The sequence below is a fragment of the Ostreococcus lucimarinus genome, chromosome 14 (genome assembly GCF_000092065.1).
Source record: "Ostreococcus lucimarinus CCE9901 chromosome 14, complete sequence".
Lineage (NCBI taxonomy): Eukaryota > Viridiplantae > Chlorophyta > Mamiellophyceae > Mamiellales > Bathycoccaceae > Ostreococcus > Ostreococcus sp. 'lucimarinus'.
Genome location: NC_009368.1, coordinates 616226 through 631161, shown reverse-complemented (window position 1 = coordinate 631161; position 14936 = coordinate 616226). Strand labels below are relative to the sequence as shown.

The window sequence follows — 14936 nt, the reverse complement described above, 5'->3', positions numbered from 1 at the left end:
AGCGCGCACTCGCAGGGGAATTCACCGCGCGCGGGCGCGGGCGCGCGGGCGTGAGCTCGAGATTCGCGGCGAATCGCGACGGCGATTCGCGGCGACGCGCGATTCGGCGGCTTCGCGACCGCGATTCGGCGCCGTACCGTGACGTTGTGACATTAACATTCACTCGCGTGTGCTTTACTCGGCGCGAAAATCGCGCGCGCGACGCGCGCGCGGCGTGGATTCGATCGCGAAGGCGCGAAACGCGCGAAACCTCGGTAACCGTCTGACGAGGCTGATTCAAAACGAAACGAATCGCGTCCGCACACGTCGCCGCGAGCGATGCGACCGGCCGCGGGGGTGAAACCGCCCGATGCGAACACGCTGCGCGTGCTCATCGCCACGGACACGCACCTGGGCGCGCACGAGCGCGATCCGATTCGAAAAGATGACGCGTTTTTAGCGTTTGAAGAAATCTTCGATCACGCGAGAAAACAACTCTGTGATTGCGTGTTTCTCGCGGGAGACGTGTTCGACGTGAATAAACCGAGCCGAGAGACGCTGGTGCGGTGCATGGACGCGCTGCGGGAGGCGACGCGAGGGAATAAAGGGATCGAGATTGAAGTTTTGAGCGATGGGAAGGAAAACTTTCCGAGTCGAGGTGCGCGCGAAGCGAGGCGAAGACGAGGTCGAAACGATGACTGACGGCGCGGATGCGGGAAAATCAGGCATGGCGAATTATGAGGATCCGAATTGTAACGTGTCGTTGCCGGTGTTTAGCATACACGGGAATCACGACGATCCCGCGGGGGAGGCGAATTTGAGCGCGATGGACGTGCTCGCGAGCGCGGGATTGGTGAATTATTTCGGCAAGCACGCGCTCGGTGGGGGGGGAGCCGGTCGCGTGGACTTGAAGCCGGTATTGTTACGTAAAGGACAGACTAAGGTGGCGCTGTACGGGTTGGGATACATTCGCGATAATCGTTTACATCAAATGTTTAGCGTCAAGGGATGCGTGCGATGGCATCGACCGGCGGAGACGGAGGATTGCTCGTCGAGTTCGTGGTTTAACGTGATGTTGATTCATCAAAATCGAGCCGCGCATTCGAAGAATGCGATTTCCGATCGTTACTTGCCGAGTTGGTTGGATTACGTCGTTTGGGGGCACGAGCACGAGTGTTTAGTGGAGCCAACCGAGAGCGCGCAGGGATTTCACGTGTCGCAACCGGGATCGAGCGTGGTGACGTCTTTGATTGAAGGCGAGGCGAAGGAGAAGAAGATTTGCGTGCTCGAAGTGCGAAGTGATCCGGAGAATCCGAATAGCGCGCCATTCTGGCGCACGACGCCCATCACCTTGCGAACGACGCGACCGTTCGAGTTTGAGCAAATGACGTTGGCGAACACGCCCGAGCTCGAAGGCGCGGATGCCCAAGGCGTGGCGACGTATCTGGAGAACCGCGTGAACGCCATGATAGTCCGGGCGGGGCGCAAGCATAGAGAACGACACGCGAAAAATGGGAGAGACGATGTCGACATGCTCGACCGCTTGAATTTGCCTTTGATTCGTCTGCGCGTGGATTACTCGGGCGGCTTTAGCACCATCAATCCGCAGCGCTTCGGTCAAAAGTTTGTCGGCAAGGTGGCGAATCCGCACGATGTTTTGCTCTTTCATAAATCTCAAAAGAAGCAACGTCGCGATGGCGTGGACGTGGATGAAGACATGATCGATGAGGAGGCGGCGGCGTTGGAGGAGGAAGACGCCCTCGCCGATGGCATGCTCGAGAATCAACGACGAATCGATCGACTCGTGCGCGAACACTTGTCGACGAGCGACGGTTTACAACTTCTCACACCTAACGATCTCTCCGCCGCGCTCGACGATTTCGTCAATCGCGACGAAAAGGCGGCGATTTCCAAGCTTTGTCAAACGCGCTTAAAGGCGGTGCAAACATCGGTGAATGCGGATGATCAAGAAAACACCGACGACGTCGATCGATTGACTTCGAAGATTTACGAAGCCGTGAAGGTGCAGTTAAACAAACCTAGCAAGCATAAACCAGTCATGGATGAAAACACGGCGCCGCCGCCACCAAAGACGTCCAAAAAGCGCGCGCGAGTGAGCACGGTAGCGGTGGAAAATGATGACGCCGCACCCACGGCGACGGTGGAAGACGCCGCGCCGACGCAACCGGCGACGCAAAAGAAGCAACGGACGCAGCGTCGCGCGTCAGCCAAACCGCCGACGCCCGAGCCTCCGCGCGTGGACGATGATTCTGACGACGAAATCGAAGATTCTGACGCTGACGTCATTCCTTTGAGCGCACCAGTGGAAAAGTCGACGCGACCTTCTCGCGCGGCGGCCATCGCTTCGACGCGCGTCAAACGAAACGCCGCAAAGAAGCCAGTCGTGCGAGACGACGCGCCGAGCGATTCGGACGATTCTTTTATCGTCGACGACGAGGTCATCGAGGCATCGGATGACGACGAAGTCATTGACGCATCACCGCCTGCGCGAGGTCGAAAGCGCGCCGCGGCGACCAAGCCGGCGACGAAGAAGACCAAGCCGGCGGCGAAACCGCCGACGGGACGAGCAAAGGCGACGCGCGGTCGAGCCGCGGCGGGTGATGATAGCGGCGACGATGTGGATGAAATAATCGCTCCATCTCGACGCGGCACGCGCGGGACGCAAAACACTTCAACGCAAGGAACGCAAAATACCTGGGGTCGATCGCGACGATCGTCGGGCGCTTGACGATGCGCGTCTTTTTTTAGAACGAATTATAGCCGACGGAACGATTTAGAATCAATTGATACTTGTACATACATTGAATACAACAAACACTACGATGCCGCGGCGGCGTCCGCGTCCGCGGAATCACCGCACACGATGGCGAACAATCTATCGTCTACGAACGGCTGCGCGCTCCAGAGGGCGACGCATCCGTCCAATTCCTCGGCTCGAGCGCTCGCGACGCCGCCGCGCACGTAATCTAAAATCTTACGCCGCGTCTCTAACTCACGCTCAAGCTGCTCAACGACGGATGTCGCCATCCAAAGCCACTGCTCGATGGTGTACTCCTCCTCCGAGCCCCATTTGAACGCGGTGCGCATCACCGGCACCGGAACGTCGGCGATCCAACGCGCGTCGCCGTCGTCGCTCGGCCGCCTCCCCGACGTCGCCTCCACAAACTCTCCCAGCGCCTCGTTCGCGCGCGTTACCGCATCGCCCATGAACGCCACGCACCTTCCAACGTCCTCGATCGCGCTCGTCAGCTTCTCCGGCGCGCGCGCCTTCTCGCTCTCGTGCGCGAACCCGCGCTCGAGAAACGCGTCCAGTCGCGCGCTCGGCGCCGCTCGCGTCGCCGCCGTCGCCGCTTCTCCGAGCTCCACCGCCGCATCGTTCACGCACAGCGCGTACCACCGCGGAATCACCGCCATCGCTCGATCGCTCGCCTCGTGCAACCGTCGAAACTCGCGACACGTCTCCGAAATCGTCGCCAGCGCGCTCAAATCCACCTCATCGTCCTCGCCCGACGACATCCTTCCCAAACTCCCCCGGCGCCGCCTCCAGCGCGTTCGTCGTCCCTCGTCGCAGAGTTCTTCTCAAATCTTCAACGTTTCGCACGCCGAGCGCGTGACACGCGCCGTACGCTCCCAGGCACGCCGCCGCCGTTCCGCTCGTCGCCGCCGCCAGCGCTCGCGCCGCGTGCGCCGCCGCCCTCCAGTGCGTTCCTCGCGGCAGGTCCCGCTCCGCCTTCGTCCTCGACCGCGCGCGCGCGACGACCGTCGCCGCGCCGACCGCGGACACGCCGAACGCGGCCGCGAGCGACGCGAGGACCGACGCGCGCGAGGTCGAGAGCGTTGAATTCGACGCGAGGGCGCGAATGAGTCGAAACCCGTCGATCTCCGCGTCCCGCGTCGCCGCGCTCGCGCGGTCGCGGTCGCGGTCGCGCGCGGCGTCGCTCGCGTCGCTCGCGTCCGCGCGCGCGCGCATCCACGCGACGATCGCGTCGACGTGTGACCGCGACTATTGAATCACGAATGATGAGATGACTACTCGCTTTTCGCTACAGTACTCGCGACTCGCGACTCGCGACTCGCGTCGACGTGTGACTGCGACTATTGAATCACAAATGTTGACTACTCGCTATTCGCTATTCGCTATTCGCTATTCGCTATTCGCTATTCGGCTATTCGCGACTCGCGAGTCGCTTCGGCGTACTGCGTCTGAATCGCGGCGGACACGGCCACGCATTTGGCCATGATTTTATCCCTGTCCCTCTCGTGAAGGGTGAACCTCGAGAAACGATCGGGGTGAAAACGCAAGATGAGTTTGCGATACGCGCGTTTGGTGGCGTCCGGCGCGGCGTTTTTGCCGCGACAGCCGGCGAGCGCGCGCGACGTGCTCGGCGGCCACGGAATGTCTTTGTAACGAATCACTTTCGTCGTCGCGTCGGCGACGTCTTCGTGAAACACTTTCCATCGGGCGTCGAATTCGGCCCACGCGTCGGCTTTTTTCTTGTCCCTGGCGGCGCGTTCGACGGCGTCGGCGTCTTTGAGCGAAGATTTCGTCGTCGTCGTCGTCGTCGTCGTGGACGACGACTTCGTCGAAAACACGTCTGCGTGCACGTCGTCGAACGCGACGTCGTCTTCTAAGACGGCGCGCATGTTTTCCAATTCTCGCTCGCGCTCGAAGCGTTCCCACGAGTCGTCGGCTAAAAGTTCGCGGCTTTGATAGCCCGCGCTCGTCGGCGTCGCGACGCCCTCGGCGTCGTCCGTTTGCTTTCCGAAACTCGTCTTCAGCGATACGGATATTTTATCGAACGCGCCGTTTAACGTTTTCGCCGCGGTTTCCGCCGCGTTCTTCACGTTCGCCACCGCCTCGTCTTTACTCTTGCGAATGCTCTCCTCAATCGTCGAACAATCCTTCGGCCGCGGCGGGAAAAACGCCGCCATCGCGCGGTTCCCCGCGTTTTGCGTCACGACGCCGTCCACGGCGCCGCCGATGACGCCTCCGATGATCGGCACCGCGCGAGTGATCGCCATCGACGCGCCGCGCTGCGCCCCGCGCTGCGCCAACTTTGTCGCCGCCGCGCGCGTCAATCGCCACGAAGCGTTTTGCATCGCGGTGCCGCTCGCTCGAATCGCGGCGTATTGCACCCCGTCCCGCACCCCCGCGCCCACGCTCGCGACGTCGTCCAACTCTTCGCTCGCGCTTCCCGCGCTCCCGAGCGCCGCCGCGATCGCCTTCGCCGCGACGGACGGTTCGAGCGGATCCTTCCCCGCTAAAATCGCCAGCGCCAGCGCGAGTCGCAGCGACGTAAACGTCGTCGCCGCGAGCTGCGCCGGGATCGCGATCGGCAGCGTCAACACCCCCCCCAACCCCGCGACGAAGCCGCTTCCGAAATTCTGCGCCGTCGCCCGCGCGCGCAGCGCGTCGCCGCTCCGAAACAGCGCCTCCGTCGTCGGCGCCTCGTCCTCGTCGACGTCTCGCGGCCGGTGCGCCCTCGCCAGCGCTCTCGCGCTCGACACGCGCGTCCCGTCCGATCCCGCGCCCTCGCGTCCGTCCAGCGCGAGTCTCAACAGCGCCGTCAGCGCCCTCGTCCCGCTCGACGCGTCGCTCGACAATTCGCGCCAAAACGCCGCCGTCGCCTCCAGCGTCGCCGCGTCCTCCGCGCGTCGCTCGCGCGCCGCGTCGTCGTCGCCGTCGCGTCTCGATTCGATCGCGCGTCGCGCGCGGAACCGCAGCGCGCGACACTTCAACGCGAATCGTCGATGCTCCGTCGCCCCCATCGCGCGCTCGAGCGTCGCGTCGTCGAGGAGCGCGGACGCGCGCGCCGATGCCAGCGCGTCGGCGTCGTCCGTCTCGCGCGACGTCGACGCGGCATCGCGCGCGCGAGCGTCCGCGCGCGCCGAACCCGGCGCGTCGGCGTCGCGCGTCGACGCGCGCGGCATCGCGCGCGCGATCTCGGACGCGCGCGCCGTCGCGCGCGCGCGTCGCGGCGCGACGTGGCGTCCGATGGCCGTCGCCGCGTCTCTGGTCGTACATCGGTACGCGCACCGTCGTTATATGAACGCTGGGGTCGTACAATACCTCTGATTGCGCTGTGTGGGTCCGGCGGTCGACGCGCGGGCCGTCGCCGTGGCTCTGGTAATGAATACATACATGGGTACGCGCACCGCCGTTGTATGAACGCTGAGGTCGTACAATACCTCTGATTGCGCCATATAAAAATGTGTGCGCGCGCGCGCGCGCGCGCGCGCGACGACCATCCAGTCGCCGGCGCGCGACGACGGCGTTCGATTTCGATTCGAACGAACGCGCGCGCGCGCGCGCGATGCGCCGTCGCGGTCGCGACGGCGATGCGTCGCCGGCGCGTCGGACGCGCGCGTGGACGCTGGCGACGGCGATGAAGTTTACGGCGCTGCGACTGTTCGCGTCTGGGTTTCTGCTCGCGCGCGTGGAATCGCCGTCGAGGGCGACCGCGAGGCCGGACGCGGCGCGCGCGATCGTCGATAAGGCGGTGGTGCTCGTCGTCGACGGCGCGCGGCACGATTGGACGACGGCGACGAGGGACGAGGGCGACGAGGCGCGGCGGCGGTTGAAACTGCCGAGCGCGAGACGATACGGGGGGGGGAGGCGGTGCGAAGACGCGACGAACGAACGAGGACGAGGGATGGTGTTTAAATTCATAGCGGACGCGCCGACGACGACGCAGCAGCGGTTGAAGGGATTGCTCACGGGAGGGTTGCCGACGTTTATCGACGCGAGCGCGTCGTTCGGCGGGACGACGCTCGGGGAAGATAATTTGATCGAACAGTTGAGCGCGAATGGACGACGGATGGCGATCAGTGGGGACGATACGTGGAGCGAACTTTTCGACGTGAACGCGACGTTTCGGGCGGGGGCGGCGATGTATCCGAGCTTTGACGTGAAGGATACGGAGACGGTGGACGCCGGCGTGCGCGCGTCGATGGCGGCCGCGTTGCGCGCGCCCGATGACTGGGACGTTTTGATAGGGCACATGCTCGGTGCCGATCACGTCGGCCACACGCACGGGGCGACGACGGATTTCATGCGCGCAAAGTTAGAGGAGAATGATCGAGATATCGAGAACGTAGTCGAGGCGATGCGAGCGGACGAAAAGTACGCCGACGCGATGGTGTTCGTGTTCGGCGATCATGGGATGACAGACAACGGAGACCACGGCGGTGGGACGCCCGAGGAGGTGGAGTCTTTCATGCTCGCGTATCACCCCTGGGCGAAAGGTGAGAACTGTGGGAACGGCGACGGCGAAGACGACGATGATTTCCCACAGATTGACTTCGCGCCGACGATGGCGACGCTTCTGGGCGTGCCCATACCGCATGGAAATTTAGGAAAGGTGAACGAAAAAGTATTCAATCTCGCGCACGAGGGGAAACGCGCGAGTGGGCGAGGCGATGTGTTCGCCGCTTACGTGCGCGCGATGCACGCGAACGCGGAGCAAATTTGGACGTACGTTCAATCGTACGGCGACGGCAAGACGAGTCCGTTTGGTGCCGAACACACCACGCGCCTCGCGGCGCTCATGAAGGTGGTGCGAGCGAATAAATCTGTAGACACGACAGAGTTTGTGCTGGATTTCATGAATGAGGTGGCAGAATTGGCGCGCGCGAAGTGGGCACAATTCGGATTGTTGAGCATGACGGTTGGTTTCATCGCGCTCGTCGTCACGCTCACGGCGCACGCCGTGCTCGCGTACGACAAAGTCGACGACGCGCGCGATGGAGATTTAGATCTTATGATCGCGCGCGTCGGTGTATTTATGGTGATATTAGCGTCCGTGGCACGATTATCGAATAGTTTCGTGGTGCAAGAGCGCGAGATGATGCAATTTCTCTTCGCCACGTTCATCGTCGCCGCGATGTTTGGGAGATTCACACGAGGTCAAGCGGGGGTCTTGCAAAGTGGATGCAAGTGCCTTTTTGCTAACGGTGCGCTTTATGTTTTAGGAGTGTCGTGGGTGAAGAGTGACTCGACGGCGATCGCGTCGCCCGCGATCACCGTCGTCATCGCAACGTGCGGGCTCGTCGTCGTCATCGTCGCTTTGAACGCGATTCGTCGCCATGCGTCGATGGCGTCGTACAATGGTAAGTTACGCGTCGTCGACATCGCATCGTGCGCCTGGCTCACCGTGGCGATTCGGAGCGTGCAAATTTTAGTTTTCAAAGGCGAAGGAATCGCGCTCGCCCGTGCGACGTACGCGCTTTCAATCGCAGGCGCTGTGGCGAACGGGATCGAGACGTCGACGCGGTCGCCGTCGGCGAACGTCGCACGTCTTCTGCGAGTTTTCATACTCTCAGTCGCACCGACGATCGCCATGCTCGCCGGACCAATCCTAGGCGTCGCGTACGTAGCGCTGACATACGTCTTGTACGACGGTTTGCTCAGCCTCTTGGTCGACGCGTCGCCGCGCTCGAAAGGCACGGAAACTGTCGTCGCCAGTGGACTATGGCTCGCGAGCACGGTTGTATTTTTTGGTGGAGGACACACGTGCTCGTTTGACGGTTTACACTTCGCCGTCGCGTTCACCGGCTTTCGCAAATTCAACTTTTACGGCATGGGATTTCTCCTCGGCTTTGAAACGTGGAGTGGTGAAATCATTCTCGCCGTCGCCATTCCGCTCTTCGCGTTCGCTATGACTCAAAATGAACCATACGAGTCTTTCCAACGATTGACCGTGCGCGTATCGATGAAAGTCGCGCTCTTCCGCGCATTCGCGGCGACGTGCGCCGCCCTGTGCGCCTTCATCCACCGTCGACATTTGATGGTTTGGGCGATTTTTGCGCCAAAATTCGTCTTCGACGCCATCGGTTCCACCGTCGCCGACGTTTGCGCCATCGTCGCCGTCGCTTCATCTTTCTCTAGGCATCCTTTAGAGCGCGTCAAGCGCGAGTGATGCGACGTTCGCTGTATTATTATGTTCTCTCGCGAGTCCCGACGCCCCGACGGCTGCCCAAAACCTCAACCTCATTTCGGGACACCGATTTTCGCGATGTTTAAACCGATCACCCGCGAGCTCAAGCTCGCGCACGGCTCGCGACGCGAGCGTCGCCGCGTCTCGCGCGCGACGGAATCGCGCCTGCGCCCCGGGCGACAGGGCGTGCAACGAATCTATCGCCTGACCCAGGAAAAGGAAATGATTGGCGAGTACGAATACCTCGAGTCCATCGGCGTCCCCAGGGCGCAGGCGCTGCAAGTCATGTCCCGAGCGTCCACAGCGTTCGAGCGCGAGGCGGTGCGACGAGGCCAAGACCCGAAAGCGATGAAATTCGGCGCGGAAGAGATGCGAGAGGTGGTGGAGTTTCTGAAGGCGAGCGGCGTGAAGGAGGACGCGGTTGGATTTTTAGTCATACGTAATCCCGCGGTGTTGGCGTACGACGTGGAGAAACGATTGAGACCGTTGTTTGAGTACATGGAGGCGACGTTCGAGCGGACGGCGGAGATGTTTGTGGATGACGTGACGAAGCGGCCGAGCTTGCTCGGGTTGGACGCCAACGAAAACGCGAAAAAGATGGTGGACTTTTTGTTATCCACGGGAAGCACGAAGGAAGAGGCGGTGGAGTATTTATTGCGAACGCTTTAGGACTCGATGTCGAGCGATTGATGATTAGCAGTAGCAAGACTTAGTGTATTTCAGGTGGGGTCACCATCTCATAACAAAAGCAACTCGTGGTGTTAATTTTCGTCGTCGAGCTCGGCGGCGATTTCAGCGACTAATTGTTTGCGGTACTCCGCGAAATCGCCGTTGAATTTATCGACACGACCTTCGTCGACGACCCAAATCTCGCTCTTCTCGTCGTCGAGCACTTGTTCGCAAATGTGCGCGTCGTGCGTAATCATGACGACGCCGCCTTCGAATTCTTCCAAGGCATCCGCGAGGGCATCGATCGACTGCATGTCCAAGTGGTTCGTCGGCTCATCCAGAAGCAAGATGTGAGGGTTGGATAGACCGATGGCTGTGAAAACGACGCGAGCTTTTTGACCACCGGAAAGTTTCACGATCGGTGTCAAGTGGTTGTGCCCGGGCAAGCCGAATCGACCGAGCTTGGCGCGGATTTCTTCGGGCTTGTACGAAGAGCCGTTCTCTTTCAGGTACTTGCGTCTCAAGTACTCCACTGGATTTTCGTCCATGGCTAAGACGTCGACGAAGTGCTGAGAGTAGCGACCGATTCTCAGCGCGTGCGAACGGCGCGATTCCCCGCTCGTTGGTTCCAAGTCGCCGGCTAAGAGATTCATCAGCGTAGACTTACCCGCACCATTCGGGCCAATGATAGCCACTCGCGTACCCATATCGATACCAAGGTCGATTTTGTCCAACGAAAAGCCTTTGAGTCCGGGATACTCGAACGAACACTCGTTCAGGCCAATGAGTGGCGGAGGCAACTCAGTCGGCGTCGGGAAGCTAAATTTGACTTGGTAATCGGCCCATTTCTCAGGTAATTGTGACGGCGCGTCGTCGTCGTCGTCCATCATCATACCCTTATTCTTTTTATTCCCTTGTTTGCGCTCTTGGGCCTTCTTCGCCTTGTCCTTGACATCTTGCTGCTTCGATTTGCTCGACGCCTTCTTCGCCGCCTTCATCTCCTTTTCGTACTTTTCGAAAGCCTTATTAGCCTCGCGACGACGAATCTCGTACATCTCTTCGAATTGATCGAATGAGCCCTTGTATTGGTCGAGCTTGTGGTCGTGCAAGTGCACGATATCCGTCGTGACGGAGGACAAGAAGTCGCGATCGTGCGATACGACGACGAGCGTCTTCTTCCAGCGCATCAAATACTCTTCAAGCCAAATAACAGCTCGTAAATCCAAGTGGTTGGTCGGCTCATCGAGCAACAAACACGTGGGCTCGATGAACAGCGCGCGGGCGAGGGAGATGCGCATACGCCAACCACCAGAAAAGCTTTTCGTAGTGTTGTGCATGGAGAAACGATCCGGCCCTTGCGAACCATCCTTCTTCGGCACCGTAAAACCCAAACCGTGAAGAATCTTCGACGCGCGCGCTTCTGCGGTGGCGTCTCCCTTCTCATTCAATCGTTCGTACGTTTTGTTGAGCTCAGCGTTCAAATCGTTCTCTTCGCCCGTCTCTTCGTTTTTGAACACGGGCTCCGTCACGCTCGAGTCGCCGATGGCGAGCTTCTCCATCAAGTCTTCGAGCTCAACCTTCTTCTTGCGTAAATCTTGCAACTCGACGTCGGCCGCGACGACAGATTGCAACGCCGAGCGATCATCACCGACAACTTCTTGTTCGACGAGCAAAATGTCGATGTGCTCTGGGACGGGAATTTTGCGCCTCGCGAGCAATTTCATCACGGTGGTTTTACCGGTACCGTTAGGACCCACCAAACCGTATCTCCGCCCGTGTGCGATCGTCAACGAGGTGTTGGTCAACAAAGGCTTCCCTCGGGCGCTCACGGAGAACCCGTCGATCTTAATATCCCTACTATTCGCCATCGCCGCCATCATTTCGTCCGACATGTTCGGAATTCGCACGTTGAACGCGTCATCATCCTCCATCATCGCCTCCGCTTTAGCCTGCGCCTCTTTACGCGCCGCTTCAATCTCTTTCTGTCTCTGTCGCTTGATTTGTTTATCCGTCGGTCCCGACGGAAGCGCGGTCACCTTCTCCTCGCGTGCGACCTCCTTTTCGCTTCCGCTATCGCTATCGCTCGACGGCAAATCCATCCCCGCCAAGTAATCGTCCCGATCGTTCGTCGGCGGCGGCGGCGCTCGCATCTTCGGCGGCGCTCTCGGCGCGGTCTTTTCATTCCCTCTCCTGCCCTTGTCGTCCCTTTTCTCCTTCTTTTCCTTCTTTTCCTTCTTTTCGCCCTTGTCAGACTTCTTCTCGCCCTTCTCTGCGCGCACACCGTCGCGACGCGCGTCGCGAACGTCCGTCAGTCCTTCATCGCGATCGCTTCGTTCGGTTTCGCGCGCGCACGAGCGCGCCGCGCGCGCGCACGCGGCGCGAGCGCGGCGATCTTTCGAGACCAGCGCAGCCGCCGCCTCGAAGAAACGCGACGAAACGCGCGACGCACCTTTCGCCTTGCGCGCGGCGCGCTGCTCGGGGGTCTCTTCCTTCTTTCCCATGATCGCGCGCGAGCGACGACGGCGCGACGACGCGCGCGGGGAAGTGCGGTGCGTCGGTCGCGCGCTGCGGCGACGACGGCGCGGACGACGCGCGGCGCGCGCGAATAATCTGACGACGGCGCGGCGCGCGGACGCTTCTTTAGGGATTAAAAAAAGTCACTCGTCAAGATGTTGTCGCGCGCGATACCTCGGGCGTTCAGGAGCTTCAAGATGCTCCCGGCGACGTCGCCCTCGGCGCCGGCGAGCAAGACGGAACACGCCGCGGGGTCGGCGCCGAGAATGGTTGGCTTGCCACCCGCCGCGACGGCGCCGGTGAGGAAACACTGCTCCATCAAGAAGAGTTGGTCGTCCAAAGCGCCGTAGCACGGAATGATTTTGAAGCCCTCCTCCCGCCACTCGTCGTGGATGGACAAGAGCGCGGCGCTCTCTTGACTCTCGCACAGGTAAAATAACGTCACAGGATGCGCGTCCGCGTACGCCATCACTGGTTGCCAATCTAATAGCGAGCGCACGCTCGCGAGACCGTCGGTACCGTTCGCGAGAAGGACCAATGGATGGTTTTTACGCATCGCCGCCTCGAGCGATCGCTCCGCGAACAACACGTTGGAGAAGCCGACGCCGCGCGGCTCGCTCACGTGAAACACGTCGCCCGGTTTCGCGCCCGTCAGCGCGTTCGGATGATGACTCGAATCCACCAAGAATTCAACCTTCGCGCTGTCTAACCTCGCCGAGTCGTACCGCACGTGATACGGCGATCGCGCTATCGGCAAGCGCGTCTCCGCGCCGCACCCGCACCGCGCCCTGACGTACTGCCCCGGCTCGTCGTACATCTCCGTCCACACCTTCCCGTTCCCATTTCCGTACACCGCGCTCCCCGGGCTCTTACGCAAGTTCGATTCCGTCTGTTTATCCTCGATCGCGACGACGAGCGTGCGCTTATCGCCGTCTAGGCTCGCCGCTCGGTTTTCGATGACGACGCTGCGCGCGAGTGCTCGACGCGTCGAGGTCAGTCCGCGCCCGCGTCGCGCGCGTCGACGCTTTCGCGCGCGTCCGTCGACGACGCATCTCCCGCGCACCACTCGTGCGTCGTTTCGTCGTCGCGCGCGCCGTCCGCGGCGCGCGCGAGCGCCGATCGAGCGCTTTTCCTGGGTGCCGCGCGGCGGCGCGATCGCGCCGCTCGCGGCGTCGCGCGGCGGTCTCGCGTCGCGCGCGCGCGCGAGGAGGTCGCGCACGCGCGCATCTCGCGCGGCGCGGCGGCGCAGCGCATCGCGCGCGTCGACGCGGCGCGATGATGTGGCGCCGAAGTGTTGGGGTTTAGTCGCTGGAGGATCTTTTCAACTAACTAACTAACTCGAGCGACGCGACTCGGCGGCGAATCGACGCGGTCGACGCCCGAAGGAACAGACGGCGGCGAGGAAACGGGGAAGCGAACGGACGACGAACGGCGGAATGGACGGACGAACGGAGGAAATCACGCGCGATGGGCGCGGAGACGGTCGGCGAAGGCGAAGACGACGCCGACGGCGAAGACGAAGAAGAGGAAGCGGCGAAGCGCGACGGCGCGCTTCTTCGAGCGCGCGCGCGCCGGGGACTTGGACTTGAGCAGAGGTGATGTGCCGGAGTCGGATCGTTTTCGCGCGAGCGGCGGTGGGGTGGTGAAGAGCGCGGTGGCGGTGTCGGAGGCTTCGGGAACGGACGCCGCGGGGATGAGCTTCGTCGGCGAACTAAACGAGGCATCCAAGGAGTTGAGCGATTCCGAGCGCGTGCGCGAGAGATCGATTTGCGATCCAAACGAACCGTCGTATTTTTGCGCGCGGTGTAGACTGGCGTGCGAACCCGAGCGCGAGGCGTCGGCGAAATCGAGCTCCTTCGCCGCGGTGACGCAATCGCCGAGCGCCCCGTACGACGACTGCCGCTCCACCGTGGACACCGCTCCCGCTCGGGTCGCCGCGTACTTTTCCAAAGACGCCAACGCTTGGCGACACGCGGTGGCGGCGACCGCGGGAAGGGGATCGGCCATCTTACCCGAAGCCGACGAGAGAATCGCCCTCAACTCGCGCGACACGCCTTCGACGTCGAACCTCGTCGTCGTCGAACCATCCGAAAGCGCCGCGCAAAAACCCGCGATGGCTTTGGCGCAATCAAATATCGTCCCCGCGCTCAGCGGCGGGGACGATTCGACGTCGATCAACGCGCACAACGACGACACGCCGCCGCACTCGCAAAACGCCGTCGCCGCGCGCGAATCCCGCGCCTTTGACAAAATAACCGCCAATCGCGTCAAATCCGCCACCGTGAGCTCCCTCTCCGCGTCCACGTCCACCAATCGCAGCGCTAACCACCGCGCGACGGCGGCGCCGAGCACGCTCGCGCGCTCGTCGCCGCCCCTCAGCGTCTCCGCCGCCGCCGCCGGTCCTCTCGCGCGCGCCACCGTCAACGCCGCCAGCGCCACCGTCTCCCGCCGCATCGCGCCGTCGCGCCCGCCGCGGCGTCGCGCGTACCTCTCTACCACCTCCTCGCACGTCGCGACGCATCGCGCCATCGCCTCGTCGTCGTCTCGATTCGCCCGCGTCGCGAGCGCTCGGTGCAGGCTCAGCGCGGCGTAGTACGCGTCCGCCTCGTCGTCCGCCTCCCTCGAGCTCGCCGCTCGCAGCGCGTCGACGCACCGGTCTCGCGTCATCGCCGCCTCCGCGCCGCGCGCCGCGGACGCCGCGCGCGCGAGCGCGCGAAGCGCGTCGACGTCGTTCGACGCTCGACTCGACGCATCTTTCGCTTCATCGCGCGCCCGCGACGTCGCGCGCGCCTCGCGCGCGCGTTCGACCGCGCCCGC

At 62.2% G+C, this 14936-nt stretch overlaps 6 protein-coding genes across 6 annotated transcripts; 2 read left to right on the top strand and 4 right to left on the bottom strand.

Moving 5' to 3' along the window:
- Nucleotides 1–318: 318 nt before the first annotated feature.
- On the top strand, nucleotides 319–2011 carry OSTLU_43144 (predicted protein; the record flags this gene model as incomplete). The annotated part of the gene is made up of 2 exons (XM_001421482.1): nucleotides 319–637; nucleotides 705–2011. Coding segments are annotated over 2 exons (1626 nt in total), but the record flags the coding sequence as incomplete, so codon positions are not given.
- An 806-nt stretch (nucleotides 2012–2817) lies between these two features.
- Nucleotides 2818–3516, bottom strand: OSTLU_93741 (predicted protein; the record flags this gene model as incomplete). The annotated part of the gene is made up of 1 exon (XM_001421306.1): nucleotides 2818–3516. One exon carries the CDS (start codon nucleotides 3514–3516, stop codon nucleotides 2818–2820), a length of 699 nt encoding a protein of 232 aa, XP_001421343.1.
- A 642-nt stretch (nucleotides 3517–4158) lies between these two features.
- Nucleotides 4159–5100, bottom strand: OSTLU_27634 (predicted protein; the record flags this gene model as incomplete). The annotated part of the gene is made up of 1 exon (XM_001421305.1): nucleotides 4159–5100. The coding sequence occupies one exon, from the start codon at nucleotides 5098–5100 to the stop codon at nucleotides 4159–4161; it is 942 nt and encodes a 313-aa protein (XP_001421342.1).
- Nucleotides 5101–6314: 1214 nt separating this feature from the next.
- Nucleotides 6315–9636, top strand: OSTLU_51391 (predicted protein; the record flags this gene model as incomplete). Its single annotated transcript, XM_001421481.1, has 2 exons — nucleotides 6315–7776; nucleotides 8443–9636. The coding sequence occupies 2 exons, from the start codon at nucleotides 6315–6317 to the stop codon at nucleotides 8916–8918; spliced, it is 1938 nt and encodes a 645-aa protein (XP_001421518.1). The 3' UTR covers nucleotides 8919–9636.
- A 61-nt stretch (nucleotides 9637–9697) lies between these two features.
- Nucleotides 9698–11755, bottom strand: OSTLU_89200 (predicted protein; the record flags this gene model as incomplete). The annotated part of the gene is made up of 1 exon (XM_001421304.1): nucleotides 9698–11755. One exon carries the CDS (start codon nucleotides 11753–11755, stop codon nucleotides 9698–9700), a length of 2058 nt encoding a protein of 685 aa, XP_001421341.1.
- Nucleotides 11756–12252: 497 nt separating this feature from the next.
- OSTLU_18196 (predicted protein) lies at nucleotides 12253–14786 on the bottom strand (the record flags this gene model as incomplete). Its single annotated transcript, XM_001421303.1, has 2 exons — nucleotides 12253–13084; nucleotides 13804–14786. 2 exons carry the CDS (start codon nucleotides 14784–14786, stop codon nucleotides 12253–12255), a joined length of 1815 nt encoding a protein of 604 aa, XP_001421340.1.
- Nucleotides 14787–14936: the final 150 nt, after the last annotated feature.